The sequence below is a fragment of the Marmota marmota genome, unplaced genomic scaffold (assembly GCF_001458135.2).
Source record: "Marmota marmota marmota unplaced genomic scaffold, marMar, whole genome shotgun sequence".
NCBI lineage: Eukaryota > Metazoa > Chordata > Mammalia > Rodentia > Sciuridae > Marmota > Marmota marmota.
The window spans coordinates 7,177,734-7,205,038 of NW_025999968.1; the positions used below are offsets into that span (position 1 = coordinate 7,177,734).

Here is a 27,305-nt window from a genome sequence, read left to right on the forward strand (position 1 = left end):
TAGCATACATCAAATATTTATAGGTGACACGTTTAATTGTTCAGTACTTTAATACAAATATAAGAAATAATACAGAATTAAATAACACATGAAAAACTTACTAAATATATAAATATTCAATTCAACAATGAAAACAACTTACATTTTAATTTCTAGGTCACTGGATAGAGAAAGACAAGGGAAAAAATACTGAAAAGAAACACACAAATTCGGTCTTATGGTTAAGAATCCATATTGTTCTACTAGTTAGAACAATATCTTTAAGATAAAGTCATTGTAAGTTCATACTTGTCTCCTCTCCTGTGGTGAGAAGTTGTTAATTCATGGGAAAAGGATCCAGGAGAGGCCAAGTATATGAACAGGCTGACTGCTCTACAGGATGTCTAAATATCTGTTTTCATAATATATTTTCTTTACACTAGACTGAGTTCAGAACGAGGGCTGGGGTCATAGGATGGGACAAATGGTCAGGGGAAGCATGCTGTCTTTAAAATGTGAGCTATTGTCTAAGACTAACACTATTTATACTGCTACAAAAATAAGTTAAGTAGATAAGTTAAGGTTGCCAATGTTATTTCACAATAAATTCTGTCCTATTTTCATCATAGTAAACTTCAGAGAAGCACACACACACACAAAAAAAAAAATGGCAGGGAAACCAAAGGTTCTAGCAAGGTCAACAATTAGCAAAACAGTGAGCAGCTAATAGACTAGATCCCAAACAGCAGGAAAACAGGCTCCTGGGCCTAAGAACAACAGAAGAGACAGAACAACAGAAAGGCAAAGGTAGTCTCAGAAAAGTTCTTTGGACCCTTCATATTTTTTCTTCTCTCTCTCATTTCTTCCTCCTTTTCCTATTCCTTTTTTTTTTCTTCCTGGAATTTCATCAATTTTTACAACTGCATGGTAAATTATCAGGTCCAACACTGTTACCATTTTGGATGAGGACACAGACACTCATTGAGGTAAAGTGACTAACACAGGGTTCCCACCGGTGGGAGCCCACGTCAGCCTGTGAGCTCAACGTCCTGATTCTAAGTCCAGTGCCTTCCAACAGCACAACACTGCATTGCTTTACAAAATCAAGTCCTACAACAGACCTGAGAGGTAAAATGACTTTCTCTTGGACTTCAAACACTGAGTAGCTTAGATGGCAGTGAAAAGTCATGGAATTCTTAAAACATTCGTTCCCGCCTCTTTTGCTCATATAAGTGCCTTGGAGAATGACCTATTTTCCTCCTTCTTTCCTCTTACATCAGATTCAAGTAGATCAGGGAAAATCTTTCAGGGTTCCGTGTGGCTCCTCTAGGGCTCTGGATAAAAGAAAGACCAAGATGTTAACTTTGGACGTGCATAATTTCTATGTTCATGTATTTTAAGAAGATATGCAATAGAAGGTTTAAGAAACTCAGAAATCTAGTGTATATTTCATCAGTAAAGATGAAGAAGTAGATGTTCCCCACCCAAAATGATAAGTGAACCATGATGTTCTTTAAAAAACACATAGGGCATCCAAGAAATATCAGTCTGGAGAATCACCTACGATTACAAGTAAAAGGACATGTTCAAGAATGTCAAATGATCTAAATGTGTTTTATTGATAAGCCCTGGAGCTTTGTTCCCAATGGAGAGTAACTTGATCGACCACACATTGGGAATGGTCACAAAGTAGACACAGGGGCTATTGACTTTCTAGCGCATAACCTGAGAGGACATGCTCCTCTCTACAAGGCATGTGGACTTGAAATAAGCCCTACAATTTATCCTGGCTCTAGTTCTCACTCTCTATGTAATCTTGGGTAATTTACCAGAACCTGTGAAGTTCTGGATATTTCAGAGCCTGTCAACATGTCTAATATCAACTATTAATGTTCCACAGAAGTACAATTTCCCCCCCCAAATTAGCTCAATACTAAAAAACAAACAAACAAAAACCAAACCCCAATGAATTATTACCAAAATAAAATATATATAAAACGTAACTCTAGTTTTCTAACTATAATCTCATTTTTAATTATTGGATTCAACAGACATAAAATTACTGTCAAATTGTTATCATGGTATCTACTCAGTTATGTGCTTATTTTACTTCAGATTTAGTAAGAAATGGTTCTCAGAAGGGCAAACATCCTCAGACCATATCTGTGTAACATTGTTCTATAATATCAATGAAATTTGCCCTGCAGTTTTCACATCTGCCATTCGTTTGCTAGAAGCCACCTCGCCTTCTCTCCTCTATGGTTGATTTATTCTCTCCTTTCAAATCTAGTGTATATTTCATCAGTAAAGATCATTAAACATCACCACCTCAGAGAAATCTTCCAAACAAATTGCACATAAATAGTTTTCTTGTCACCTAATTCTCTTTCCTTCTGTGTGATGTACTGTGTTATTTCCTAACAGTCACATTCTCAGGACTTAAGAGCATATCCTTTCTTTCTAGTTCACTGGTGGCTTCTCTGTCCCACTGGCCTATCATCTCCACAAGAGTGGCAATGTCCTTTTTTGCTCATTATAATTATTAAAACACACAAGGAAAACTTATTAATAAATATCTGTAAAATGAATGAATGAATAAACTTCTGCAAGCCTTGGTTTTATCATCTGTAAGACAGAAATAACTACATCTTCCTCATACACTGCTGTGAGAATTAAATATAACTTCTAGAAAATCTACTCCTTTCGTCCCATGAACATCCTTTTAAATATTTTAGTGCCCAGTCCATGTTTTCCTCTCATCTCCAATAACATTCCCACTTCCAAAGTTTTCTCCTCTAAAATCTAAGCACTTTCCCCTATGACTATTTCTTTTGGATTTTCATTTAACAATAACAAACATTTTCGTATGACCCAACCACTGACTGGAATCCAGAATAATAATCCAAATGACAGCATAGTTTTCTTTAGAGAGCACTAGAATAATTTGATGTTTAAATCTCTTAAGCCTGACTTTGAATGACTGAATGTTTGATTTTTTGCATCTAGTTTAAAAAGTTTTTTTCCTTTCTCTAAAATATAGCTTTTCGAGCAAATATATCCATATGCCCTCCCTTCCCAACAAAAGGGGCCATACTTCACTCACAACTCTTACTCAAATGGAACCTTTGAGCTTCTGAGCTCTAGGATGCATGAGAATCACCAGAAGTACTGGGTCATTTCAAACACCTAGGACACACTTAGAGATTCTATGGTTTTAGGCAGCTCAGATGCATCTTTTAAAAACAAAACAACAAAAAAAAACTGAGTCATCTATGAACCACTTTTATGAAAGAACAGAAACTATGAGTTATGTTTAAGATACACAGAACAGAGGATGAAGAACTTGTTTAAAAAAAGGAGGAAACAGTAAGAATAGGGAAACCAAATGGAACACCCATGATTCAGTGCTGCTGAGCAGCCCAGGGCAACTTGGGACCCAAAGCCACTGCTAGCATGCTTTTCCTGACATTTTTGGTTTCCTAGAAACCCATTCACACACTTCTGCACAGTAACTGTTCTCATTCTACACCCTGACTCCCAGTAACTTTAATAATTAACTATTTTTTTTCATCCTCCAAGAAACAAAAAGTCTAATCAAAACAGTTCCCCATATCCAAAAAGAAATAAATACTATACACATATCTAGAAATCAATTTAGGTATCATATGTTCCTTTCAGCACATGCAGGCTTTTGGGTACATATATTTTCTGATCTTATCTCCCCTCTTACCTTCACTCCAAACTTCTCTCAAGACTGCTACTTCCATATATGCCTGCCCTCATGTCTAAATTTAGGTATCTTCTAAAATCTTTCTCAAAACCTACCTGCTAATAATTATAATGTCTTCCTCCATTTAGCTATTTAACTGGACACCCCTCTATCATTTGTACAACTCACAACACTGATAAAACTTTGAGGGACCTTAGATTTAGTAACAACAGAAACTAATTATTTACTGGAAACTAACTATGTTGCATTTGTGTGCTGGACCTTTATTGATTCACACTGATGGTTAAATTGTTGGTAACCTGAAATTAACCATGGTGGGAATATCTGCGCCACAGAAGCTGGCAAGAGCAGATCTATCAGCGTTCCCCAAAATTGGTTTCCCAACACACCATTGTTTCAAGGCACTTTTCTGGTCCCAGGTATTCCCTTCCGAATCCTCACAATGGCTTGCCCAAAAGTACTCAGCTAATTTGTCAAAAGATAGGACTTGATCTAAATCGCTGAGTAATTGGTCACAGTTGCAAGTGAAAATAATGACTGGTTGGAAAATAACCAAATCTATAGACATTTATAATCATCTGTGCTAAAGTTGACAGTTAAAAATTTAAAGTCTTAAAGGAAGAAATATTTTTATAGAATTAAAATATCATGTTTAGTTTCTGAATTATTTCATGCAACTTTGCATAAGATTAAAATAATTTCAGCCAGATAGGAGGAATAAGTTCAAGAGACCTGTTATACAATCTGATGACTATAGTAACAATATATTGTATCCTTAAAAATTGCTGAAAGTGTAGATATTAAGTGTTCTCACTACAAAAAATAAGTATATGAAAAAATGATACATTAATTAGCTTGATTTAGCCATTACACAATTACAAACATCATGTTATACACAATATATATATATATATATATATATATATATATATATATATATATCTGTACTCAATTTAGAAAATTAATAATAAAAATTAAAGACACATACTTTTAAAGTAGATTAAAATAAACTTGTCTACCTAAGTCCCAAAGATATTCAATAAATAATCTTTTTTTTTTTTTTTGTACTGAGGATTTAAGCCAGGCATGCTTTACCATGGAGCCAGATACCCAGCCCTTTTAAAAAAATTTTTCGAATTTTGATACAAGGTCTCACTAAGTTGCTTATGGCCTCACTAAATTGCTGAGGCTGGCCCTGAACTTTAGATCCTCCTGTCTCAGCCTTCTGAGGCACTGGGATTACAGGCGTGTGGCACCATGCCCAGCATAATCTTTCAAAGACTCACAGAATATAAGGCCAGTCCTCTCTTTTTGATGTACAAATATAAGAGAAATTTGGGGAATTTACAAATCAGTGACTCTTAGAACTAGAAGCACTTGTCAGCCTTAGTGACATTCTGTATTGTGTGTTTACCAAGGGCAAAAGGTTCTTGTGGTGTTCTCTTGTCCATAGATGTTTCCATAATTATCCTCCATGACATGTAGGATTTAACACTAAAGTTGTGATTTTTGCAAAACTTGTCTTGCAAAATCTCATTTGTTCATCATTTTCTAGATGAAATATATATATATATATCTATATATCCAATATATATCCTGTTAGAAAGACTTCATTTATTCATTTCAAACACCCTGAGAATTTCTTAATTTATTTTTTCTGATAATTCTAACACTTTTACACCTGCTATGTTTAGTCAAATATATATATAATACATATTAGATTATCCAAATTATATAACACACATATATGATCTGTATACAAAAGAACTTTCATACTCTGGTTTCTCTTCAGAGCAAATAAGTCTTTTTCCTTTAAAAAAAAAAAAAAAGAAACTGCTAGTGGAAGAACTGCTGCACAGTATATGGGCTGTTGACATCAATTTGGATCTATAAGTAAGGATTTTAAAGAATTTTAGAAATGATATGGAAAACATTAAGGTTGCAAAAACTATCATGGCTTTACAATATTCTGCAAGTATTATGGACTCAAAAATCACTGTTTTAATGAGCTATAATAAACGGGAGAAGACCAATGTGGTATGCCAAATGTCACTAGATACAGCAATAAGTATAATCTTTCCACCTTTACCTTCCACAGAGAATCCAATGAACTTACCTATGACTAAGCTATTAAAGGAACCCAGAATTACCTGCCTTTGTGAGGGGGTTGTGAGTAGAGAGAAGCCAGAAATACATGAGAACCAAGATTCCAAATAAAAGGAAAAGGTTTTGTAACATTAGAGTTAGTGATGGTTAGTAAAAGGGAAGACAGCAGAAGTCATGCTTTTGGGTTATAGAATTGAGAGGCAAAATACAACATTGAAAAATAAAGCCCTGCCTTGTTTGAGATAGGAAATGGATGAGAAAATCAAAGTGATGTGCTCAGAGATTCTGACCAGTTTCTGATGTTCTTTGACGTAGGGTAACCACAAACAAAGCTAAGGCTGTGGAATTACAGACACAGAATGCTTTCACTGGGAAGTCAGTTAACAGCTGCTCCTCTACCCAGCTCACTCCCAACCCCTCAATGCATTTGTGGTAGCCTCATGATGGTCACCTCAAAGGTCCACATACTAATTCCAGGAATCTGTGAATGTGTAACTTTATATGGTAAAAGAGATTTTACTGATTAAATGAAGGGTCAGGAGATGGAGAGATAATCCTGGATTATAGAGGTAGACACAATGTCATCACAAGGGTCCTTCTAAGGGAAAAAGGGAGGCAATAGAGTCAGCCAGAGTGATGCAACAGGAGAAAGACCCAACTGGCTGTTGCTAGCTTTGCAGGTAGAATGTGACAAAAGGATCAGGAAAATGGGTAGTCTCTAAAAGCTACGTTTAAAAAAAAAAAAGGATTGTCCACTACTCCCTCCAGAAAGGAAGGAAGCCCTGTTAGATAGATGGCTTGAGTTTAGTGGATGAGAACCATTCTGGACTTCTGACATGCAGAACTGCAGGATAACAAATTTGTGTTGTTGTAAGCCACTAAATTTGTGATAATTTGTTAAAGAAGCAATAGAAAATTAGTACAACATTTATGATGTTTCCTTCTCAGGTAAGCCATGCTGAGTACTTTCATAAAGGAATCCAATCTTTTCCAGATTAAGGACCATCAAGTTGATTTCTTGTAGCAGCGGGGAGTAAAAGCTTAAATCTATTCAGAGCCAAGCTTAGTGGTAGGGATAAGATGAAGGGCAAGACGGTGGAAAAGAAAGCAACCAGTAATTAGACTCTAAAGAACGCAAGCTAAAATGCAAAAGCAACAGAGATGTGGGAGGGTTGTTCAGCTGGGATATTTTCTCATTCTTGATTTTTCATTAATGTGTCTAACAGAAGACACTAATACTGATGGCAAATCTCCTTAAAACAGTCCCATGACTGCAATGGCGCCAACTAAATTCCATGCATTTATGATTATGTTAAAATGAACCCAACTCGTATGTATAACTATAATGAACCAATAAAAGCAACAACAACAACAAAAATTAAACAACGCAGCCAGAAGGATAAGGAGCCAAGGGAATGAGTGTGCTATCTGAGAAGTGAACTGGGATTTAATTACTGGGTAGGATATTGTGAGGTTTTGACTCCTAGAGGTATTCCCATACACTAAAAAGCAAAATTTGGGTCATGTAATCTAAGGTGGGTTTAAGTGTTGAAGAGCAGAGAAGCAAAGAACAGCTCTAGGCAAGAATGTCCAGATTTTAAGGGCCTGTAAGGTAAGAACTTTGTGATCAGATTTTATTGTGCTATTTAGTCATATCGGGTGATATTTATACATGTGTGAAAATTGTAAACTTTTTTTTTTCAGGAAAATAGCCTTGGAGTGTGAAATGTCACCTAGAAAGTGACTTTTCACTGAGCAGTTCAATAAAGATTCCCCATTGCTTTCCCCATACAAAGCATCCCATTCCTTCTCCTTGGAAGTCTGAGGACACCAAGGTAGGAGTGGGGATGAGTATGAAAATCTTATTTTGCAATCCAAATTGTCTTAGGAACAATATTTGTAATGTCCTTTGAACTGATGACCTCCTTCACCACCACAACTTGTTTATTGAGCTTTTTTTATTTGAGGTAGTACTAAGCTTAAAATAGGAGACAGTGTTGTGCTCCTACCCAGGAAATGGGGTTTTCCTAACATGGCGATTGTTTCATTGCAAGGATCCATTCACAGGTTATTGTGAATTGAAGGAACTCAAGGCAAACATGAAGATCATGTGGCTGGAAAATATATTCCTACATGAAATTGCTAGTAGTTTAAGACAAAGTGAAGTTAGAACATGTATGTTACACTATTGGTCTAAATTTTCTATGGTTTTTCAACTCAGCACTGCCAATCAAACAAAACAGACAAAAAAATGACAACTCAAATATGTCCACAATGGTCTGCTCTTAAGTAAAATTTCTTGTATTTTTTTTTTCTGAGAAACATGTAATCATTGGTAGGTGGACTAATGAGAAATAAAATATTATTCTCACTGGGTGCCATGGTACACGCCTATAATCCCAGTGGCTCAGGAGGCTGAGTCAGGAGGATCATGAGTTCAAAGCCAGCCTCAGCAACTCAGCAGGACCCTAAGCAACTCAGCAAGACCTTGTCTCTAAATAAAATATATATATTAAAAAAAGGGCTGGGGATGTGGTTCAGTGGTTAAGCATTCCTGGGTTCAATTCCTGGTACCAAATAAATAAATAAATAAAATATTATTCTCAACCTCAAGTCTGAACCTCTTTGTCCTATATGGGGAAGGCACAAACTTATGACACCACTGCATTTTAATAGAAAGAACTATTATGAGATGGAAAATTTCCCTAGGAAATTTTAATGTTTTTCTCATTTTCTATTTCAGTAATAAAGTACTAGATTTATGAAAGAAAAAAAAAGTATATTCTCTGAAGTTTATTAGTCTTATTACGGTAGTCACCAGGGAAATAACTCATGATCCTATTAGGAATGTGCAGAGAAGTGGCCTATAATCCATCATATCTTCCTCCAAAATGAACTGTACAGCTGACAAAACCGGTGTCATGCTTTCTGTCATTAAAGAACATCACAAGAAAAGTCAGTCAAGGCTAACTTCTTTGCAAAGATAACATCAACCATTGGCGATGACCCCTCTGTGCAGAAATTATAAATTTGTTGACTTTTGTGGGTAAATGAATAGTAATGATGAGCTTAAAAACATTTTTTTTTGGTCATTTATCAAACAGGGCTGACTTGAACAGATTTTTATTACTGGCTACTGGGCAGCTCCACAAAGATGATTAAAGAATCATCTTTGATGATTCACTTAATAAATGCAAGCACTAATTCATCTTTCTCCTCTCTACCTCACTACGAACTCTGAACACACACCTACACCCACAAATACACACACACCTCAGTTCCACTTTTTCACTTCCTTATTTATGCTCACAGCATCATTTTTCAGGGTTCAGAATCCTGGCTCTGGTTCTATATGATCATGTTTCCCTGCCCTCAAAATTTAGTGCTTTAGAAAGGTGATGAAAAGAAAAGGAAAAAGAAAACAAAAGTAAAGTAAGGAAAAATGAAAGCCCTATGTATAGGACTATTCCCCTTTCTCACAAATTAATCATCAAAATTCCTTACTTGAAGAAATAATTTTTAAAAAAGAAAATATAACTTAACATTTGGTCTTAATGAAACACCATTTCCTTAGCTCTGAGCATGTAAGCTATCAGCATAATTGACATTTGGTATTACTAGCTGTATACAGAATCATTCTCTGGCTGTCAATTTTTTTTTAATCAGTCAAAATCAACTCATTTAGAATATGCCACAGAACATTCAGAGAAATTTACTGAATTGGCCATATGTCATGAAGACATCACCAGTAAATGGTAATCCTAGTGCTTACAAGCTTTAACACAAGTTGAGGTGTTTATTTCATAAATGAGGAAAAACTTGGGCATAGAAATAAACTGTCTCTTTTTGTTTCAAGAATTGGATATGGTTTTGAATAACTGCATTTCCCAGAAAATCCAACTTTCGCTTAATGAACACAGGGCAATGACACTGCAAATATCCCTAACGAGTGGAATTTACCTTGGGCTTTAACAGTTTGTTTTATAAGACTCTTTTCCAAGAGAAACTTAAAAATTACTTTGACTACTCTATGCTTTTCTGCTTGCATTTTCACAAGAACAATACACTAAGCACAGATTAAAATTAATGCAACTGATAACAATAGCTCCGTTCAAGTCAGGAATCCAGGGCATCTGTAATGAAAAGAGCATTCTGGCAGAGGTCAGGAGACCCAGGTTCTAGTCCTAGCCTGCTGTTAAGAAGCTGTGTGACCTTAGAGAAGGAAGTTGAATTCCCTCTCTGAGCTTTAGTTTCCAAATTAGAAAAGTAAAATATTTGTATAAAGAGGAATCAAACAAATTTCAGTCTTTGATATTCTGTCCAGTGCTTATGTGTTTTATGGCATGTGTTCATGTGCCATAAGAGTATCTGATCTGTAATCTCCTCTTCCAGATAGAACAAATTCCTTCACTTACTTTTGCAATAGGGCTGACACTGACACTGAAGATTTGCTGCTTCTTTTATAAATTCACAAGAATTAATTTGGGATTAATGTAAGGCTTATGCAAAATAAAGTGATCAAGGAAACTAGAACATGAAAGACCCAGTCCATGAAACATAAAATGAAAAGGAAAATAAGGTAGTCTTTGAAGGGGATTTTAAATTAAAAACTAAAATAACACTCAAAACCAACATTTTTTCTTTCCTGAGCCCAGACCTTCAGCCATCTAAGATGCAGGAAACTCCCATATTACCCCCTCGCCCTAGGAAACTCCCATTTCACATAACACAAACTGAAACTTTGTGCTCATTTTAACAACTTGTGCAATATAGTGCACTGTTTTCAGAAACTAAAGAAATTTTAATCTTTCTACATATACAGGTCACTTCTCTTGTTTCTAAGGCATGTCTTCTTCTATAATATCTCACAATATCTTAGACTTGGCATTTATGAGGTAATGAATTTACAATAGAAGGAAGGAAATTAAAAAAATTCATTTAAAAAAATCTATCCATCATCCCTTTCATTCATTCATTCATTCAATAAATGAACATTTATTGAACATGTGGTATAAATAAGATGTCGTGATAGATGCTGTGGGGGATAAAGAGAAACTCACAGCCTACAAGGGCAGAATGACATGACACAATTACTGTAAGTGTGGATCACCTGTATGTTGCCGATAGTGTTTGAGACATCATGGGAGTATAACATAGGAAGTGCTATTTAATGAGTGATCATATTGGACAATTTCACAGTCTCTTAAATGGGCAGCTGGCTTGTGGAATGCTGTAAAAAGAGAAAAGATTGTCCTTTATTAACAGGTAGAGAGGACCTTGCATGGGTGCCAGACTTCTTTCTTTGGTTCTGCCATCAAATGACTCCATTGTGATCAAATAAACACTTTATTCTCATTTCTTTCCTCTCCTGAGCCCTCTTTCTCTCTCGGCTCATAAAATAATTCATCTTTGAAACATCTTAGCAAATGAAAAGGAGAAATATCCAATTGCAAGAAAATAATTCTAAAGCATTTTAAAACTGCACCAACAATTTATGTATTTTGGAAACAACAAACAAAACACATGTGGCCATCCCCTAATTCATAACTTCAGATGATTCCCAAATTATTAAAACAATCATGGAACCTGTTGCATTCTTTATACTCCTTGTAATGACTCACCTCGGTCCTGATTCCGGTGACGTTTCCAGTATAATAAGATTGAGATTAAGACCAGAAGAATTACCAGGGAAACAATGCTTAACAAGAGTGGAATTGAAAACCAAAAGCCTGTGGATATTGAAGGTAGAAAAAGGAAAATCACAAGAGGAAGCTGTTGAGGCAAAAAAATACTGATATAGCAACAGGTATGATATGAGATTTTACAAGAGTTTTTAACTGAAATTAACCTTAAATGCACACCTACGGAGATCTATATTCATGACTTCAGATGATTTTAATAATATCTAGATAACGTTAGTAATGGTAACATGTTTTATGCAGTTACTATATAGTAAGGTCTTTGTATTATCTCATCTAATGCTCAAAATGTTCTAAGTCAGGTATTATTATTATTATCTGACAGATTTTTTTAAATCCGAACCTCTGAGAAGCCAGTGAGCTTCAAATCAAAGCAGCAAGAGGAAGAAGAGCAAAGCACATATTCTTTTTCCTATAATGCAAGTTTATTGGAATGTACTAAGTAAAAAGCAAAGAAAATCATGAACCTCATGATTTCAACTCCCAGATATAACTTGTCTCGATGTTTTTACTGCATTTTTTCTAATCTGTGTCTTTGTTTTTAAAACTCTTTCCAGGTGTCAGTAATGGAACTTGGCCTAAATGTCTTCCTCAATACTACTTTGAAACACAAAGCAAAGAAAGAGCTGAAGTGTCTAGCATCTTCTCCATAATGGATTTTTTTCACATCACAATTTAACTAACCTTCAGACAGGGATTTATCTAATTTCTACAGTTCCAGTGCTTTGTCTAATACTTTTCAAGGTTTTTAGTAAATGTTCACAGAGTAAACTAATATACCAGTGGCTTTAAACATTATATAAGATATAAGTCGAATTTAGCATTCCTCAAATAGAAAATATGTTCCTCTTCTTGTTTTTCAGTGAAATTAACACTTTGCCTTGGCTAAACCTGAAAATCTCTTCACAAATGCCCAAATCTAACACCACAACCCTTTTGGCCAGTGAGCTTCACACAGGAAAGCTTTGCCACGTTTTTTTTTTTTTAAGCACCCAAAAGAACAGCAATATTTTTAGGAAGTTTATTACTGAGTGCTCATCTAAGAGTTGATGCTTCAAAATTACAGGAGAAATAAAATTCTGGCTATCATCACTAAGACTTGCTCCCTTTATTCCCTCACCCAGTTCTCACTTCTTGTATCTGTGAGGCTCATAGACAGTAGTTCAGAAGGAAACACAAGAGAGCAAAAGGGGCTTGAATGGGAGACAGATTGTTTTAAAGTAGTGATGAAGACTCTTCAGATGGGCCCTTTCCTACTGTAGGTTATACAGAGATTTCATCACAGATGTCAGGTCTTCCTTCCTAATCCCCCCAACTGAGCTGATGCCCCACCTCTCCACATTCAGTCCCCATATGGTGAACCACTACTTTCTTTTTGAAGCATGAGGTTTTACAATTTCCCAGACACTTTTCTGTATCCCTAGTAGGCTATAAGCTCTGTAAGTGCAGTGATTGAGTCTTGCTTGTTGTTGAATTTGTTGTGTTCAACCTAAAGATTAGTATATAACAGACACTCAATAAATCTTAGAATGAAACAAATGAATGAATGAATGAATGAATGAATGAATGCATATCAGCAATAGCATTTGATAAGTGAACAATGTGCTGTATCACATTCCCCAAAGTACAGTACTACCCCTTATTTGCAATTTGATTTCAGTTACCCATGGTCAATTGTGGTCAGAATATACTCAATGGGAAATTCCATAAATAAACAATTCATAAAATTTAAATTGCATGTCATTCTGAGTCATGTGATGACATCTTACACTATCCCATTCTATCCTGTCTAGAATGTGAATCATCACTTTGTCCAGTGTATACACACAGTGTATACTACCAGCCTGGTAGTCACTTAGTAGCTGATTGGGTTATCAGACAACTGTTGTAGTATCACAATGCTGGGTTCAAGTAATGCTTACTTTACTTAATAATGGACCCAAATCACAAATGTTTATTAAGGTACATTGTTATAATTTGTTTATTTTATTATTGGTGTAAACATAACTATAATAAAACCATATTATATATAATATACATATATTTATATTATGTATATATGTATATATATTATATAATAAATATAATTATATATAATATAATAAAGCCATATTATATACGTGTGTGTATACACACACACACACATACACATACGGTTTAGTATTTTCTGCAGTTTCAGGCATCCACTGGGCATCTTCAAATATATCCTCTGTAGATAAGGGGAGACTACTATAAAATTTGCTTTATTTGCTTCCTCAACTCTGCTTCTCTTTCCTTACTTGTACCTTTCTCTCCCCAGTTACTTCCTTTGTTGAGAGACTCAAAGTCTCTGAAGGATATTTGCCACCTTCCAGTCGGATATATGCAGATGTGACCATAGCCATCTTTGCCCTCCTTCTCTTACCTTTGTTCACAGTTTGCTTGTACTCAGTCACAGTCCCCTGGTACAGCACTTGGCAGATTACCTCCTTCCCCACTTGACTTTTGGGGTCTTTGACACGGAGTATGCTGGTGACAGATGTGGTCCCGTTAGGGTGTAACAGACTCTCGGTACTATTCTCAATCCCTGACCCAGCAACCTTCCAGGAGATCATGGGTGCTGGGCGGGCAGTGGCAGAGCAAGTGATATTTAGGTGGTCTTCAAAGAAATTGTAGTGAAGGAATACTGTGGGCTGTACTGGGACAAAAAATATATATATATGACCTGCCATCAGTTAAGCACATAGTCTCCTTACAGAGATGAGGAAAAGGTCCTTACAGAATGACAAATGGAAACTAGTTAGATGAGGTCGTACATCCCACACCCACTGGGGCTGGGGCCTTCCCAGTTATTTGAGGTCTCCTTCTCTGATCTGCAGGATAGAGAATGGCCTGGTGTAAACCTACGATGAGAAAGGCCCTTTCTGTAACTGCCTCCAGCAGAACTAGCTGGATGGATAGAAAGTTATGGAAAAGTCAGATGTTACTTGTCTCTCTCAAATATTTTAAAGCCTAATTATTATGTTCTCCTCTTGCATGAATAATGTAGCACCTCTCCCTTCTTTTGAGTGTTCCTCTCAAGTAGCTTGACAGCAACCCCCACCAGCACCTGTATACATGTACTCTGCACCTATCAGAAGCACAAGGGTAGGTGCAGAACAGACAGCCCCAAGAAGGACTGCCACTTAGTGATACCCATTCTTTTTTTTTTTTTTCTCAAAGCTGAATGAGCAAATAGGATACAGAGAGAAGACTTGGAAAATCTCTGTTTGAAAGATGTACACAAAATACAAACTAGCAATTCCAAGCCTATAACCTGAAAAATCAAAACACGGCAGTTAAAGGACTTTAGGCCTCACCTAATAGAGTTAAGGGAAAATAACTAGCTTATGAGAAAAAAATATAATTTTCAGGCCAGCCATAGCCTATTCCCTTTTAAAATTTCCCCAATGACTTCATTTCATTGGAATGTAGACTTTATCTCTGCCAAGCAGTGCAGAATATTCTTTAGTTGGCTTTGGAGCCTCCAAGACAATTACAGGGCAGCACCAAATTAAAGCTGGTCTATACTTTTAGGTTCAAGAGGTGGGTGGATAAGGAGAAGTAGGGTTGTAGAACTACAGCTGTGTCCAAAGAATGTCCAGATTCCAAACAAAGCAAGCACTGGAGGTAAAGAGAACAAAGGAAGAGAGAGGAATGTGATTAATGTGGCCAGACTAGGTGTCCAGATTCTTTGGAGATGTACCAAAGAATGGCTTAGAAGGAGAGGTTTGGTGGAAGAGAACAGTATTACAAGCTGCAAAATTCAAGGGTCATCTGATTTTCAGGTGAACAATAATACAGAAAATTAGGAGTAAGGGAGACAGAGTAGGAAAAAGATGAGAGAAAAAGAAGAGAAGAAATAGGAACAGAAATCCGAAAATTATGACATAAGAAAGAAAAAAAAGAAAAACAAGATAAGGAGAAGGGAAATATGATGGAAGGAAGGACGGAGGTGGGAGAGAAGCGAATGGACAGACAGAAAATGACAGAATCGAAAAGCAAGAAGAAAACCTGACATAAGATTCTGCAGAGAGGATCCAGCATGGGCAAAATAAATGAAAGAAACTTGTATTTGGTATTGTGGTGCCTTCCTTAAATTGTGACCTCATTGAATCTCCTCTCCTCCTGTGGCCAATAATGTTGGCATGCTTAAAGTCTCACATTAATATTTTTAATAACCCTGTCTAAATTTGTCTTTTCCTTCTTAAAGCCACTGCCAAGTGTGCCATGTCTCAAAGTCATCCCTTATCCCTACATCCTAATCCGTAGCAACATGATAGTGAAGAGGAAAGAAATCTCATCAAACTAAGCCTATTGGATTTTAAGAGAAAGCTGTCTCCAGGTCAGCAAAATCTGGCTTTGTCCTTAGATCCAAGAGGGTCAAGTTGTAGGAGACTCCAGGGATAGTCTGTTTCACATGTACTGTCCAGACAAAGAAACTCCAGTGGAGAAAGCATACCAGATATTCTGGGGCCACATGACTGATGAGGGCAGTGCCAGGTCTCACTGGTGCCACTGATTCTGAAGAACTTGCTGCCCTCATTATTGCCCAAAGTCATGTGGACAACAAGATCTCCAGAGGAAAGAGAGCTCCAGCAGAACAACTCAGGATAGCACCACAAACCCTCAAAGAAAAGGAAAACCACAGCAAATAGCTGCTAGAGACATGAAAGGCTGTGTCTTCTAGTGAGCCATTCTGTGATTATGAACCTGAACAACTAGCCATACCACCATGTTCCAAACATTCCTGCAAATAGTGTCTCCCCACAGGCAGTGCATTCCCAGAGATTCTCACCATAGAGGGTGAGGCAGGCTGTTCCCGAGATCTTCCCAGAACTAAAGGTGTTGAAGAGACACATGTAGCACCCCTCGTCCTCCAGCGTTGTGTTCCAGAAGGTGATGGTTGAGTTCTGGAGTCCCAGCTCGGTGATGTTCACTCTGCCCTGGTAGGCGGGCTGGACCACAACCCCATGGTTCCTGCTGTAGGTAACCATGTTTTCTGGGCTTACAGCCTTTTTTTTCTGCCATGTCACAATCAAGGCTTCCTGGGCAGATTGCAGAGAACATCTTAAGGATGCAGGTGTGTTCAGCAGCAACTTTTCATCCTGGGTCACCACTTCCTCTATAGAACCATAAAAGAACATGTGTGTTTTAAGACTTTAATACATACTTTCATACACACATGAACATGTTTTCCTGATAATAAACAAGGTGTATGTGAAAGTCAATTTTTAAAAAGAGAAAAATGCAAAGAAGAAAACAAAATTATTTACATACCTATTCTTGGTAGAGAAATATATATTTGTTCCATCTTTCAAAGTAGAGTAATAGAGTATAATAATAAGAAAGAAAATGCTCAGAGACCAGGAATTGTGGAGAATCCCTGTAAGTTGGAAAACAAGTAGAATGAGATTGAAGATGAAAACTGCTAGACTGTATAGAAGATTCACCAAGTACGTGCATGCTTGGAGAGGTAGAAGCCAGGAGCCAAAGGACAACAGGCAGAGTGGTCAGTTTAAGCAAAGAAGATAGAGCAGCTCTATTCATCACACACACACACACACACACACACACACACACAACCTACAAAGGAAGGAGATATCACAGAGATGGCTGCCTCCAGAAAGCAGGAGGATAGGCACATCGGATAGAGAGATATACAAGACAGCTCTCTGGGAGGCTTGTGGTACCTATGAGGACCTTGAAGCTTTGGTACCCAATGACAATCTATGCATCCCCATTTTCACTGAATTTTATGACAGTAATTTCTTGTGTTCTGCAATGTTGGCCACTTACTCTCTATGACAGAGAAACCTCCACCTCATAACAAACAACCACGCATTTGAGAAAACTAACACAAGGAAAAGGGAAAACTAAAGTCCACAAACCCAAGAAGCCAGACCAAATAAATAAAGGTATCATAAATCAATAAATACTTTGACATGAATATATCCAAAGTGTGTAAGAAGACAATTTTGTAAATGGTAGAAATTAGAGATGTGCAAAAAGAAAAATACAAAATCTCAACTGATTGCTCAACTAACAGAATGGATACCACAGTAAATGGGTAGAAGTTCAGGTCACAGAATTCCTCCAGAATGTAGCACAAAAGGATAAGGATATGAAAGGGATTCAAGAAAAATTCAATGAGCAGACTTAAATGTTCCAATATCAATCCAATAAGATTTGTAAAAAGAGAGAAAAGAGAGTAGTAGACAAAGCATTTTAAGAAGGAAAATTATTCAAAATGAGGAAAAGAACAATTTAAAGTTAGATATATCAGTCATGAATCTTCATGCACCTAACAACCTATCTCTGAAATATATAAAGCAAATATGAATAAAATTACAAACAAAAATTTAAAAACCCACACTTATCATAGGCATTTACTATACATCTTTCAGAATCTTAATTCCATTATATTAAAATAAACAAAGAAAAAACATCAAATATAAGGATAGAGAAAATTTGAAAAAAATGTTTATTCATATACTTTATATATTTAGCATAAAACATTTCATATTTACATACATACTATATAGCATTTATGGATATATATATAACTTAAATATATAATACTCAAAGACTGCATAATCTTTTCAAAACACATATAAAATATTTCCTAAAATTGAAATCAGCTACCAAAATTTGCTATACTTTGTGGACTTGAACACTTTTCACAATGCAATAAAATCATAAATTTACACACTTCTTTTAACTTTTTATCAGAAACCATAAATTATAACTAAATGACAGTGATAGCAAAAAATGTTAAATCTGTGGAAATAGGTAAAGCAATTCTTAGAGGGACAAATCTTATCCTAATTATGTTTATTAGAAAATAAGAGAAATTGAAAGTGAATATAAACTTACTCCCAAACCTACACCCCCCGCTTAATGAAGATAAAAGTATCCATTAATATACCAATACATAAAATGTAGACTTGATTAAAAACACCAAATTTGTTTTCAAAGATGAATAAAATAGACAAAATGTTGGCAGCTATTGTAAAAAAAAAAGAAGACTGCACCAAAAAGAAAGAAAGTTAAAAAAAAAAAAAACATAACTCCCCAACAGTACCAGGGTTAAAAAGAGAAGCAGAGTAACAGATTATATTCTGGACCCCTGTTGTGTGACTCAAGATTTAATGATAGATACTCTTGGGGCATAGAGAAGGTTCTGGGAGGCAACACCTGTTGGTGGGGTTGAGGTGTCCTGAAAGTTTGTTGAAATTTTGGAGAGCAAAGAATGGAAGAAATCGTTGCTTTCAGAACGTGGTGGAAAAGAGATCAAAAGTAGGTTTCAACACCTAGGTAATTTTTTCCCCCTTGACTATGAAAGAAGCCACTGATGGGAAATTTCACCATTCTTTGTTGCTGGTATGGAACCCATCTAGATTTTCCAATCAGTTGGTAAATACTGGATATTGTGGACCAGGGTTTTGATGGGCATGAAGCCCACCTGTCCTTCACAATCATCACCTTCCCCTGTGGGCAATGTTGAGAAACAATACACTGAAAATGATTAAAAATTAAAACTTAGAAAATAAAGTCCAACAGAAAAGTAAGCAGTGACCTATGGGGTCGAGCAGGGAGAAATAGGGAATTCAGCAGTCAGATGGCATGGGTACGATTTTTACATGATAAATAATGTGAACCTACATATCCTCTATATTTCATTACTTTCTATATTTTTCTGTAAAAAGAGGGCATGCCCAGTTTTAAGGTTGTGATATTGTCTTCCAAAAATATCGAATCCATTCAGACTCCCATAATCATTCCCATATCCTTACAAACAGAGGAATTACTATGTCTTAAAGTCTTTTGGTGGGTGAAAAATGACAACATAATTTAACTCAAAGAGAATATTTTTCATAAGCCTGGTTCATCTATGGAAACAGCTGTTCTTCTCTTCTGCAAACAAACATGTGAAAAGCGGAAAGAACCACTCCCATTCTTCCAAGCAAATTACATGCTTCAATAATTCATGCAGACAAATGGGACTAGCATCACAAACAGTGGTTAGTGGCCAAAGTGTCCACCCCAGACATTGCATTTACTCGGGGTGGGGGAACTGAGCATCATTACCTTGTGCTGTACACAGCACCACTGCTGCCATGCCCCAAATCAGGCTGTAGGTGGACAGATGACAGAAGGGCTTCCTGAATACCTGAAGACAGAAAGCAAAGTACAGAAATGGGGTTTGCATTTGGATAAGGCCAAGGAATCTTCCATCTAAGTGCTATTTCAGGACATGTTTGGAGAGTTAAGTTTTCCCCAGAGAATTTGGTTTTGTGGAAGTAGTTAGAGGTTATAGATAGAAGAAATAACAGAGTATTCAGGATGTGGAGAGGGCAAAGCTGCAGTGTGGCTCTTTTGTAATAGCAATTGGCCCTTGCAATGGGTGGCCTTGCTCCTAAACCACCATTGTCAACAGCAAAGTCTCAAAGATGTAGGATCACTGGGGAAAACACACTACCTTAAATAAATACACAAAATGCAGAGAATACAAATGGAGAATGTATCCACTCCTCAAATGGTCCATGTCTGTTAGTATTAAGGGAAAAACACTTCAGAAACACGTAACCACCTAGAGATTTGTGGAGTCAGATTCCCCCGCAAATGTCACAAGTTTTGTATAAATTGCACCTTTTAAAAAACCAGTACTGGTTTTAATTTGATTGTTTTTTTTCTTCGTTGCTTTGTTTCCATGTGTCTAGGCAGAAATCCTTGGCCTTCTTGTAAGCCATGGGGCTATTTAAGGGAATGTTATTTGGAGCATCACTTTCTTCAAAAATGAGCAGGAAGGGTGTATTCAGTTGAACTTTTCCCTACAGCTGTCTCATGGATTCCTTCACTTGGTCTCCATGGATGTTCATTTTAAGGAAGACAGCAAGAAATGTAACTCAGTGAGACCCTGTCTCTAAATAAAATACAAAACAGGGCTGGGGACGTGGCTCAGTGGTCACGTGCCCCTGAGTTCCATCCATGGTACCAAAAAAATAAATAAATAAAATAAAATAAAGATGTGTAAGAAATTTAAGTTTTCTCTAGCTTTTTCTGGCATGAATTTTATGTCCTTGGTCTTTCATATGAAACTTGAATGTTTAGGATCTTGCTTGTGCGAAACTTGAGATTCCTTCCTGCTTTCTTGTGGCAGAGCTCTAAAGTAGTGGGTGCCTGACTGTCTGGTTTAAAAAACCAGGAGACAGAAGCAAAAGACCAGAATCCAAAAACATACAAGATAATATGTGAAAAACGACTCTCCAACTTCCATTTTGCCTAAGGTGATGAAACCACTAATGATGACAACCTTTATTGAATATTTCTTATGCACCACACACTGTTCTTAGCACTTGAGATAAACTACTTCATCTAATAGTTCATATAAACCTATTACAGAACCCTCTTACTGAAACCAGATTTAAAGATAGGTAGTTAGTGTAGTTAGGTAAATCGGGTCTAATATCAAGTAAGATGAATAAAATGGAGGCCATCATTGAGAATGGAATCCAGGAAAACAGAGCAGCACTTGGGGAAATTGAATTGTTATGTCCCCAATGCCCAGAGCCCATCCCAAGGAAACCTTAATGAAGCAGCTGGAGGCAAACACCCCAGGCCCTTCCTGCCCAGATTACTCTTTCAGCCCAGGGGTCCCCCATCCTTTGGGCCTTCCCACCTACATTCCATCACTGCAAGATAAGGGAGAACAAAGGACAGGGAATGCCACAGGAATGCCAGGAAAGCTAAAGTAGACCTTCACTATAAAACAGGGAAGACCTCCTCCTTCCAAGGATTCTGCCTTTTGGGTCCCCTTCTTCCTCCTGGAGAATTCTTTTCTGCTGTCCTTTAATAAAGCTTCTACGTTCCACTCTACACTTGCCTCCATGTGCTTCTTTGGTGTTATATACTTCAGCATTGGGGGAAGCAAGGACTCATCACTGGTAAACAGCGGTAACATTATTATCACCATTTCCAAAATGGAGAATATGAGACACAGAGAAGTTAACTTTCCTAAGGCCACACAGCTAGAAAGGCTGGATTTTAAACCCAGGCAGTTTGGCTCTAGAGCTCTTAACCATAATCCACTACAGAAATACTGTAATGTTTCTGGTTTTAATAAAATGATATTGTTACTGCCTTTTACCAAATCACTATTATAAGGAATTATTAAACTCTTAGTCACACAGAGATCCCTGCTTCATTGCCCTGGAACAATATACTATATTCAATTTTGAAACTAGTACCCTAAGGAACATTTAGTGAGAGCCACTGAGAAACTTTCTGGAAACTCTGGTGGTGATAAAGCATCCCCCACAGATGTCTGACTGGAGTCTTTGGCTTCCATCTCCACCCCTGGGGCTCAGCACCCCCAGAGATGCTCTCCCAGCTCACTCACTGTGCTCTCCTCCAGCCCTCCAGCTCCCCCTCACCACCCTCTGGATGCCTTGAAACTACCAAGCTTTTTTCTGCATCAGTTCTTTTAGGTTTTCTGTTAGCTTCCAGTGCTGTGGGTCCAACGAATGAAAGGAAAGGAGTGAATGAATACATTTATGAATGACACTAAATTCATCAAAACGACTTCTTGTGAAATCTGATCTCCCAGTCACTGGAGTCATCCTGGATTTCACATTCTCTCACTTCCCAGACATGTCATTAGTCACTCTACACAATACATCATACTTTGTGAAGTCCCTGCTCCTCACCTTTCCTGGTCTCGACTCCTAACACTGGGTGTTTTGTGTAGTTGTCTTCCTACTTACTGAGCTTCTGCTATCATTTATTCTGTCATTAATAATCTCTCCTGAGTCTGACTTCATGCCAGTCACTGTCCCTGATGTTTTGGAGACAGTGGTGGATCAGGCAGACACGGCATCCCACCTCAAATTAAGTTCACCATCCAGCTTATATACATACATAATACTATTAGACAGATTTTCCTTAATATTCATCTTTGTACAAGTTACCACACCCTTAAGAACCTTCTATCTTCCCTGGTTTTTTAAAGAAAATAGTTCCAGCATTTTCACCTAACTTGATCCATTCCTGAAAACTCATCTTCCACTGCTTCCCTACACGTCCTTCCCCTCTTATCTATTTCTCAATGCACACCACACAATTCCCTACCTTGGCATTTTTGCTTAAACCATTCCCCTACCAAAAATGAATTCCCTGACTTTTATTTAGATCTTTTAGGGCTTTCTGTGAACCTGATTTCAGTCATTTTAGGGCACAGCGATCTTGTGCCTCAGAAGCATTTTTTGGTTAGGTCTGTGAGCCTGTTGGTGCACCAAACAGACTTAATCGCCCCCCCCCCGCCCCCCAAAGGCTCCTACTTCCTTATGTCTACCATCCCACCAGTTCCAGATCTTGTTTAAACACACCAGTCCACTTTCCACCTTGAGAGAAAATGCCCTCTTCCAAAACATAGCTCCCCCTATGCCCCAGACCCTGAGACACTGCTCCTAACCTGCATGCCACCTGTCTAGCACCCCTCACCCCAGTCTGTTATTCTGTTTCTTCGCTCTTGTCCATAGGAAACATTTAATACTAAAACATGAACTGCCAATTTTGAAACTTCTTCTCAGACTGTGCTAAATTTCAGAGGCTGGGACATTGTCTTGTTTGGCTAGAAATAATCTCTTATCTAACCACTTTTTCTATTATCCCACAAAAACCTCAGGACATCCTGACCACTTTCTCCAAGTTCCAATCTATTGCCACAACAAACCCAGCGTGGGTGTTCTGCTCTAAATGTGCAGATGTTTTGTCAGACCTGCTTAGCTCCAGCTTCTGCTATAACTTGAAGATTCCTTCTAAACTATTTGAACCATATCCACTTAAACAGCCTCAGTTCCATATCATGGTTGCAAAGGCTGGTACCTGAGGGATTCTCATCACCTCATTCTCATTGGTTGCCTTAATTAAGCCTTGTTTTTACAGTTGCTTTTAAATACAGTGATTAAAGACAGAATAAATGATAGCAAAAGCTCTGCTAGAGTTCATTTTCCCCAATACCCTAAACTGGATCCTTGAAATTTCTCTGGGGTTTCTAATTTCTTCTTGTGGCCTTAGGATTGGGGGGAACGGTGGGGGAACAGAGTCTTTGACGACCTAAATATCGTTTTTTTATCTGCCACAGGAATTTATCTTTCCTTTTCCTGTTCCCAGTGGGAGCATCCCAATTTTAATAAGTTTTTGTCTTCCCACTGTATAGACATCTTAGTTCTAATTAGTACATATCTTTTCATCCCTCAGAGGGTAACCATGACCTAAAACTTACTGAGAAATGTTCAGTAGAACTGTCAACGCAGGTTAGATCATCCGATGTTTTGCAAACATTAATCTCATTATGCAACCTTGATTTTTTTCTTCAGGAAGAGAGGTAACCACCTGCCTAAGCTACACTTAGGCATATGGCTGTAATGAGAGGAGCCCCAGTTGTCCTGGCCCAGTCCGTGGTTTGGGATTAATGTTGTGATGAACATCAGAACCAGGCTTGTCTCAGTTTCTCTGGGGCCCACGTGTCCTCAAGAGGTGGATGTATTCATGGGAGCACCTGAACTGTCACAGTCTGGATGAATCCCTGGTTCTCTTCTTTCGTATCCACTGAAACTGCCAGAGATGGAGAATCTCCAACACATTTTCTATTTGTGTCCTTTGTAGATCTTTTGAGAGGGATGCCCTGGAAGGGATGATGTATCACCTCTCTGTGGTCCTATCTCCAGTGCCACCCAATATCGGAGTAGTGCCTCCTCATCTTCAGACAGGGAGGCCCAATCAGACTTTCTGCCTAAATCCCAAGGAATTCCATCATGGTGCACACTGATATTCATCTATGTGGCACAAGTTGGTTTTTCCCTTACATTTCTAAGGTTATGGGGGAATAAAATTTATATCTGAACATGCCATTAGGACAAATTACCATTTGCACATGTATTTTATTATTTAATGTCTAAGCATACCATGAGCATGCCATGCCTACCTGCTGATTTCTCCCCTTTTTTTCACAGATCTAAGGCTAATACCAGTTACTGCCTTTAGGAAGTCATGGATGATGTGCTATCTGAAAATATACTCAGCCCCCATAACACCTGCTCACCTCGCACTACTCACCAACTCACAGGCACCACATTAAAAAGCCTTTAGTTTTGAAGTGCCCCAGTGACTATTTGAAAAATTTCTCAGTATTACCGGGACTGCCCCATTCTATTTTATAGTGTGAGAAAGTCAGAAAAAAAGTCAGCCAAGTGTTTCCTCAGGATCTCCTGCCAGATACCAACACATTTTGTTTTATTTTCAGTTAAAGCTATTGTGGCGAGAGATATTGGCATCCTAATTCCATGCTGTTATAAGAAATAATTATGTGCTTCTCTCATTGAAAACCCAGGCCCTAGCAGGCTGTCATGAGAAAATGCAGAATTGGGATTTCATAGAGAAAATCTATTTCAGGACAAGAGAAAAAGCAGACATATACCAAAATGCAAAACTGTGGACTGGGAGCCAGCAATATTAAGAAACAAAAATACAGTGACAGAGTCAAAGGTAATCTGAAAGAAAACCCCACTGTTAAAAAAAAAATCACAATTGTTCCTCTACTCTAAGTAGAGTAACTGAAAATACTGCCAACTTGAAAACAACAGGATTTTTATTTTTAAAGAAGTCTATCTGGCATTACTGTATGGTAGCCACAAAGGAAGACTCTGGCTGACTTGAATTTTGTCTAAAACAAATACTTTAATGTATAAGGTAAGACAAATCATTTTACCAGAGACAAAAATAAATAAATAAATAAATAACAGTATTAACGTCATGGTTAAAAAGACTAAATGAAATACAGGCAAGAGATCTGAAATTCATAATGCTACAAAAATCTAAAACTCTTCAATGTTAAAATGATGTCATGGTGGAAAATTCTACACTTCACATTATCTGATACGTTGTAATCATAAAGGAGGCACTAAAAATATTTTATGAAATTACCTCCAGGCTGTGTGTATAAGGTCTACATTAAAAATGAGTGAGACTTAAGTTTGCTTCCAAGATATCTCATTATGTATAAATTATGTATATATTCTAAAATTTTTTAAAAAATACATACAGTCCCATGCATTTTGAATAATGGGTATTCAGCCTGTAACACGTGCAAAGCTCCTAAAATAGTGCCTGGTACAAATAAGCACTAAATCAATGTTGCTGTTATCTCATAAGCATATAGTAGGAATAAAGTATTTAGCAGTATTTACTGCAGTCTAGGATTTAATAAATGCCAAAACGTGTGAGGTAGCTAAAGAGATTAATCAATGGAAACAAACCAGGATTCCAATCATGAAAACAAAGAAATCCACAATGGCCCTCACAGAAAAGGCCAGATTTACCAAGGCCCAGACCTTACCTCAAAACAGCCCACCTGGCAGGTACACATCTCTCTTCCTCTGAGAGTTTCTAAGTCTGAACCCCCACCCTACCACATGTAGCCACATGGTCTTAGAAAAATTAATCTCTCTTCCTGTTTCTTTATTTGTAAAATGGGGTAATAATTCCTTGTTGTGATGATCAAGAGCATCTATCCAGAAAAAGACACTAGCTCACGGACTACCATTCTCCTTTGTTAAAAAAAGATAATGAAGTAACTGGCTGTGTGGTCTTGCCAGTAAACTATACATGAGTATATTACCTTGAGGCTTTAATCGTATTTGATTATTTTTACCTAATTATATACCAGTAGGGCATACGAACATCCTCGCCTTTAACTTTGGTCATATAAACAGATCCAGAATAAACAAAATGTCGGCCTCCCTAGATATCCTGGGGTTTAACCCTTCCAAGAAACAGGATCACAAAGCGTTTCAATCCCCTCTCAATTGTTGCTGCCGCTTTATCGGATCTTTCATGGCTTCCCAAGACAAGAGCCCAGAGGAGGCAGCAAGGCTGAGCACCAAAGAGGCAAGAGAGGGAGCAAGCGAGATAGGAATTCTGCATCCCCACCGCATCTTTGGTCGCCAGCGCAGAGCCAGCCCAACGCTTGTCATCCCCTTCTTGGGGCAATGTAAGACAGGCTGTGCCTTGCTCTCCCCGGGAGCTGCAGTCAGCCAGTGGAGACGCCCTACGCACCCGCAGCCTCCAGCGCTCGCCTCCCGGCCCCAATTTCTCTGGGCGGAAAGCAGTAGTCTTTCTCGGGGAAGCTTCGCCCTCGCCGGGTAGCATCCTTTCCCCAGGAGAACCACTACACCAAAAACTGCCTGTCAACCACCCTTTAAAAGGCAAGAGTCGCTTCTCAGCAGGGTAAATGTCTGAGAAGAATGCGTTGGCCATCAGCACCTCCGACCAGCTCCGACTAGACCGCAATCAGCCGCCGCTCCTTGCATTCTTCCTGCCTGCTGTCCGCCCCAAGACCACCGGCTCCGCTTCGCCCACCCAGCGCCCTCCTTTCCATCCCCTAGCCCCGCTCACCAGCTTCTCCATTCTGGATCCCAGCCGTGCGCGCGGGGTGGCCGGCTGCTGCTAGGAAAAGGGCCGGCAGTTCTCCCCGACCAGTCTTTGCCCCCGAGCTATGCCGGGGAGGGGAGAGGATCCTAAGCGTCACCTGCTTCAGTCTGTATCCTTAGCACCAGAAATGGTGGTGCCCCTCTCTGCTCGCTGAAGGCCTCGGGCTGGGTCTCCGCCTCTTTTCCTCCTCTGCCTTTTCCACCGCCCCCGCCCCCCGCCCCCACGAGCTCAAAGGAGCCTGGATCAATTCGTGGGCAATGGTTTTCATATTAATTCTAGCT

General features: G+C 38.1%; 1 protein-coding gene across 7 annotated transcripts; it reads right to left on the reverse strand.

The window, feature by feature from the left end:
- Positions 1-27,195, reverse strand: Cd200 (CD200 molecule). 7 transcript variants are annotated; one of them, XR_007347673.1, is made up of 7 exons: positions 25,931-26,022; positions 19,624-19,705; positions 16,331-16,657; positions 13,919-14,191; positions 11,437-11,587; positions 10,926-11,045; positions 1-1,313 (listed from the first exon to the last, which is right to left on the reverse strand). XR_007347673.1 is itself a non-coding variant. In XM_015478523.2 (7 exons), exons 1-6 carry the CDS (start codon positions 26,998-27,000, stop codon positions 10,954-10,956), a joined length of 894 nt encoding a protein of 297 aa, XP_015334009.1. In that variant the 5' UTR covers positions 27,001-27,195; the 3' UTR covers positions 1-1,313; positions 10,926-10,953. The 7 variants fall into 7 exon arrangements, 6 of the variants coding, with proteins under 6 accessions (XP_015334009.1, XP_048659273.1, XP_048659278.1 ...); XM_015478523.2 differs by lacking the exon at positions 25,931-26,022 and adding an exon at positions 26,989-27,195 and having other exon boundaries at positions 11,437-11,544; XM_048803316.1 differs by having other exon boundaries at positions 11,437-11,544.
- Between the last annotated feature and the right edge of the window lie 110 nt (positions 27,196-27,305).

Bases quoted from the DNA above. Each gene is read 5' to 3' on its own strand.
- Cd200 (XM_048803316.1), bottom strand. From the start codon at position 25,960: ATGTGTACCTGCCAGGTGGGCTGTTTTGAG. The intron at 19,706-25,930 runs GTAAGGTCTGGG...TTCTGTCTTCAG, and splicing joins GCCAGGTGGGCTGTTTTGAG to GTATTCAGGAAGCCCTTCTG. The intron at 11,046-11,436 runs GTGAGTCATTAC...CTCTTTTTACAG, and splicing joins TCACCGGAATCAGGACCGAG to CATTCCACAAGCCAGCTGCC.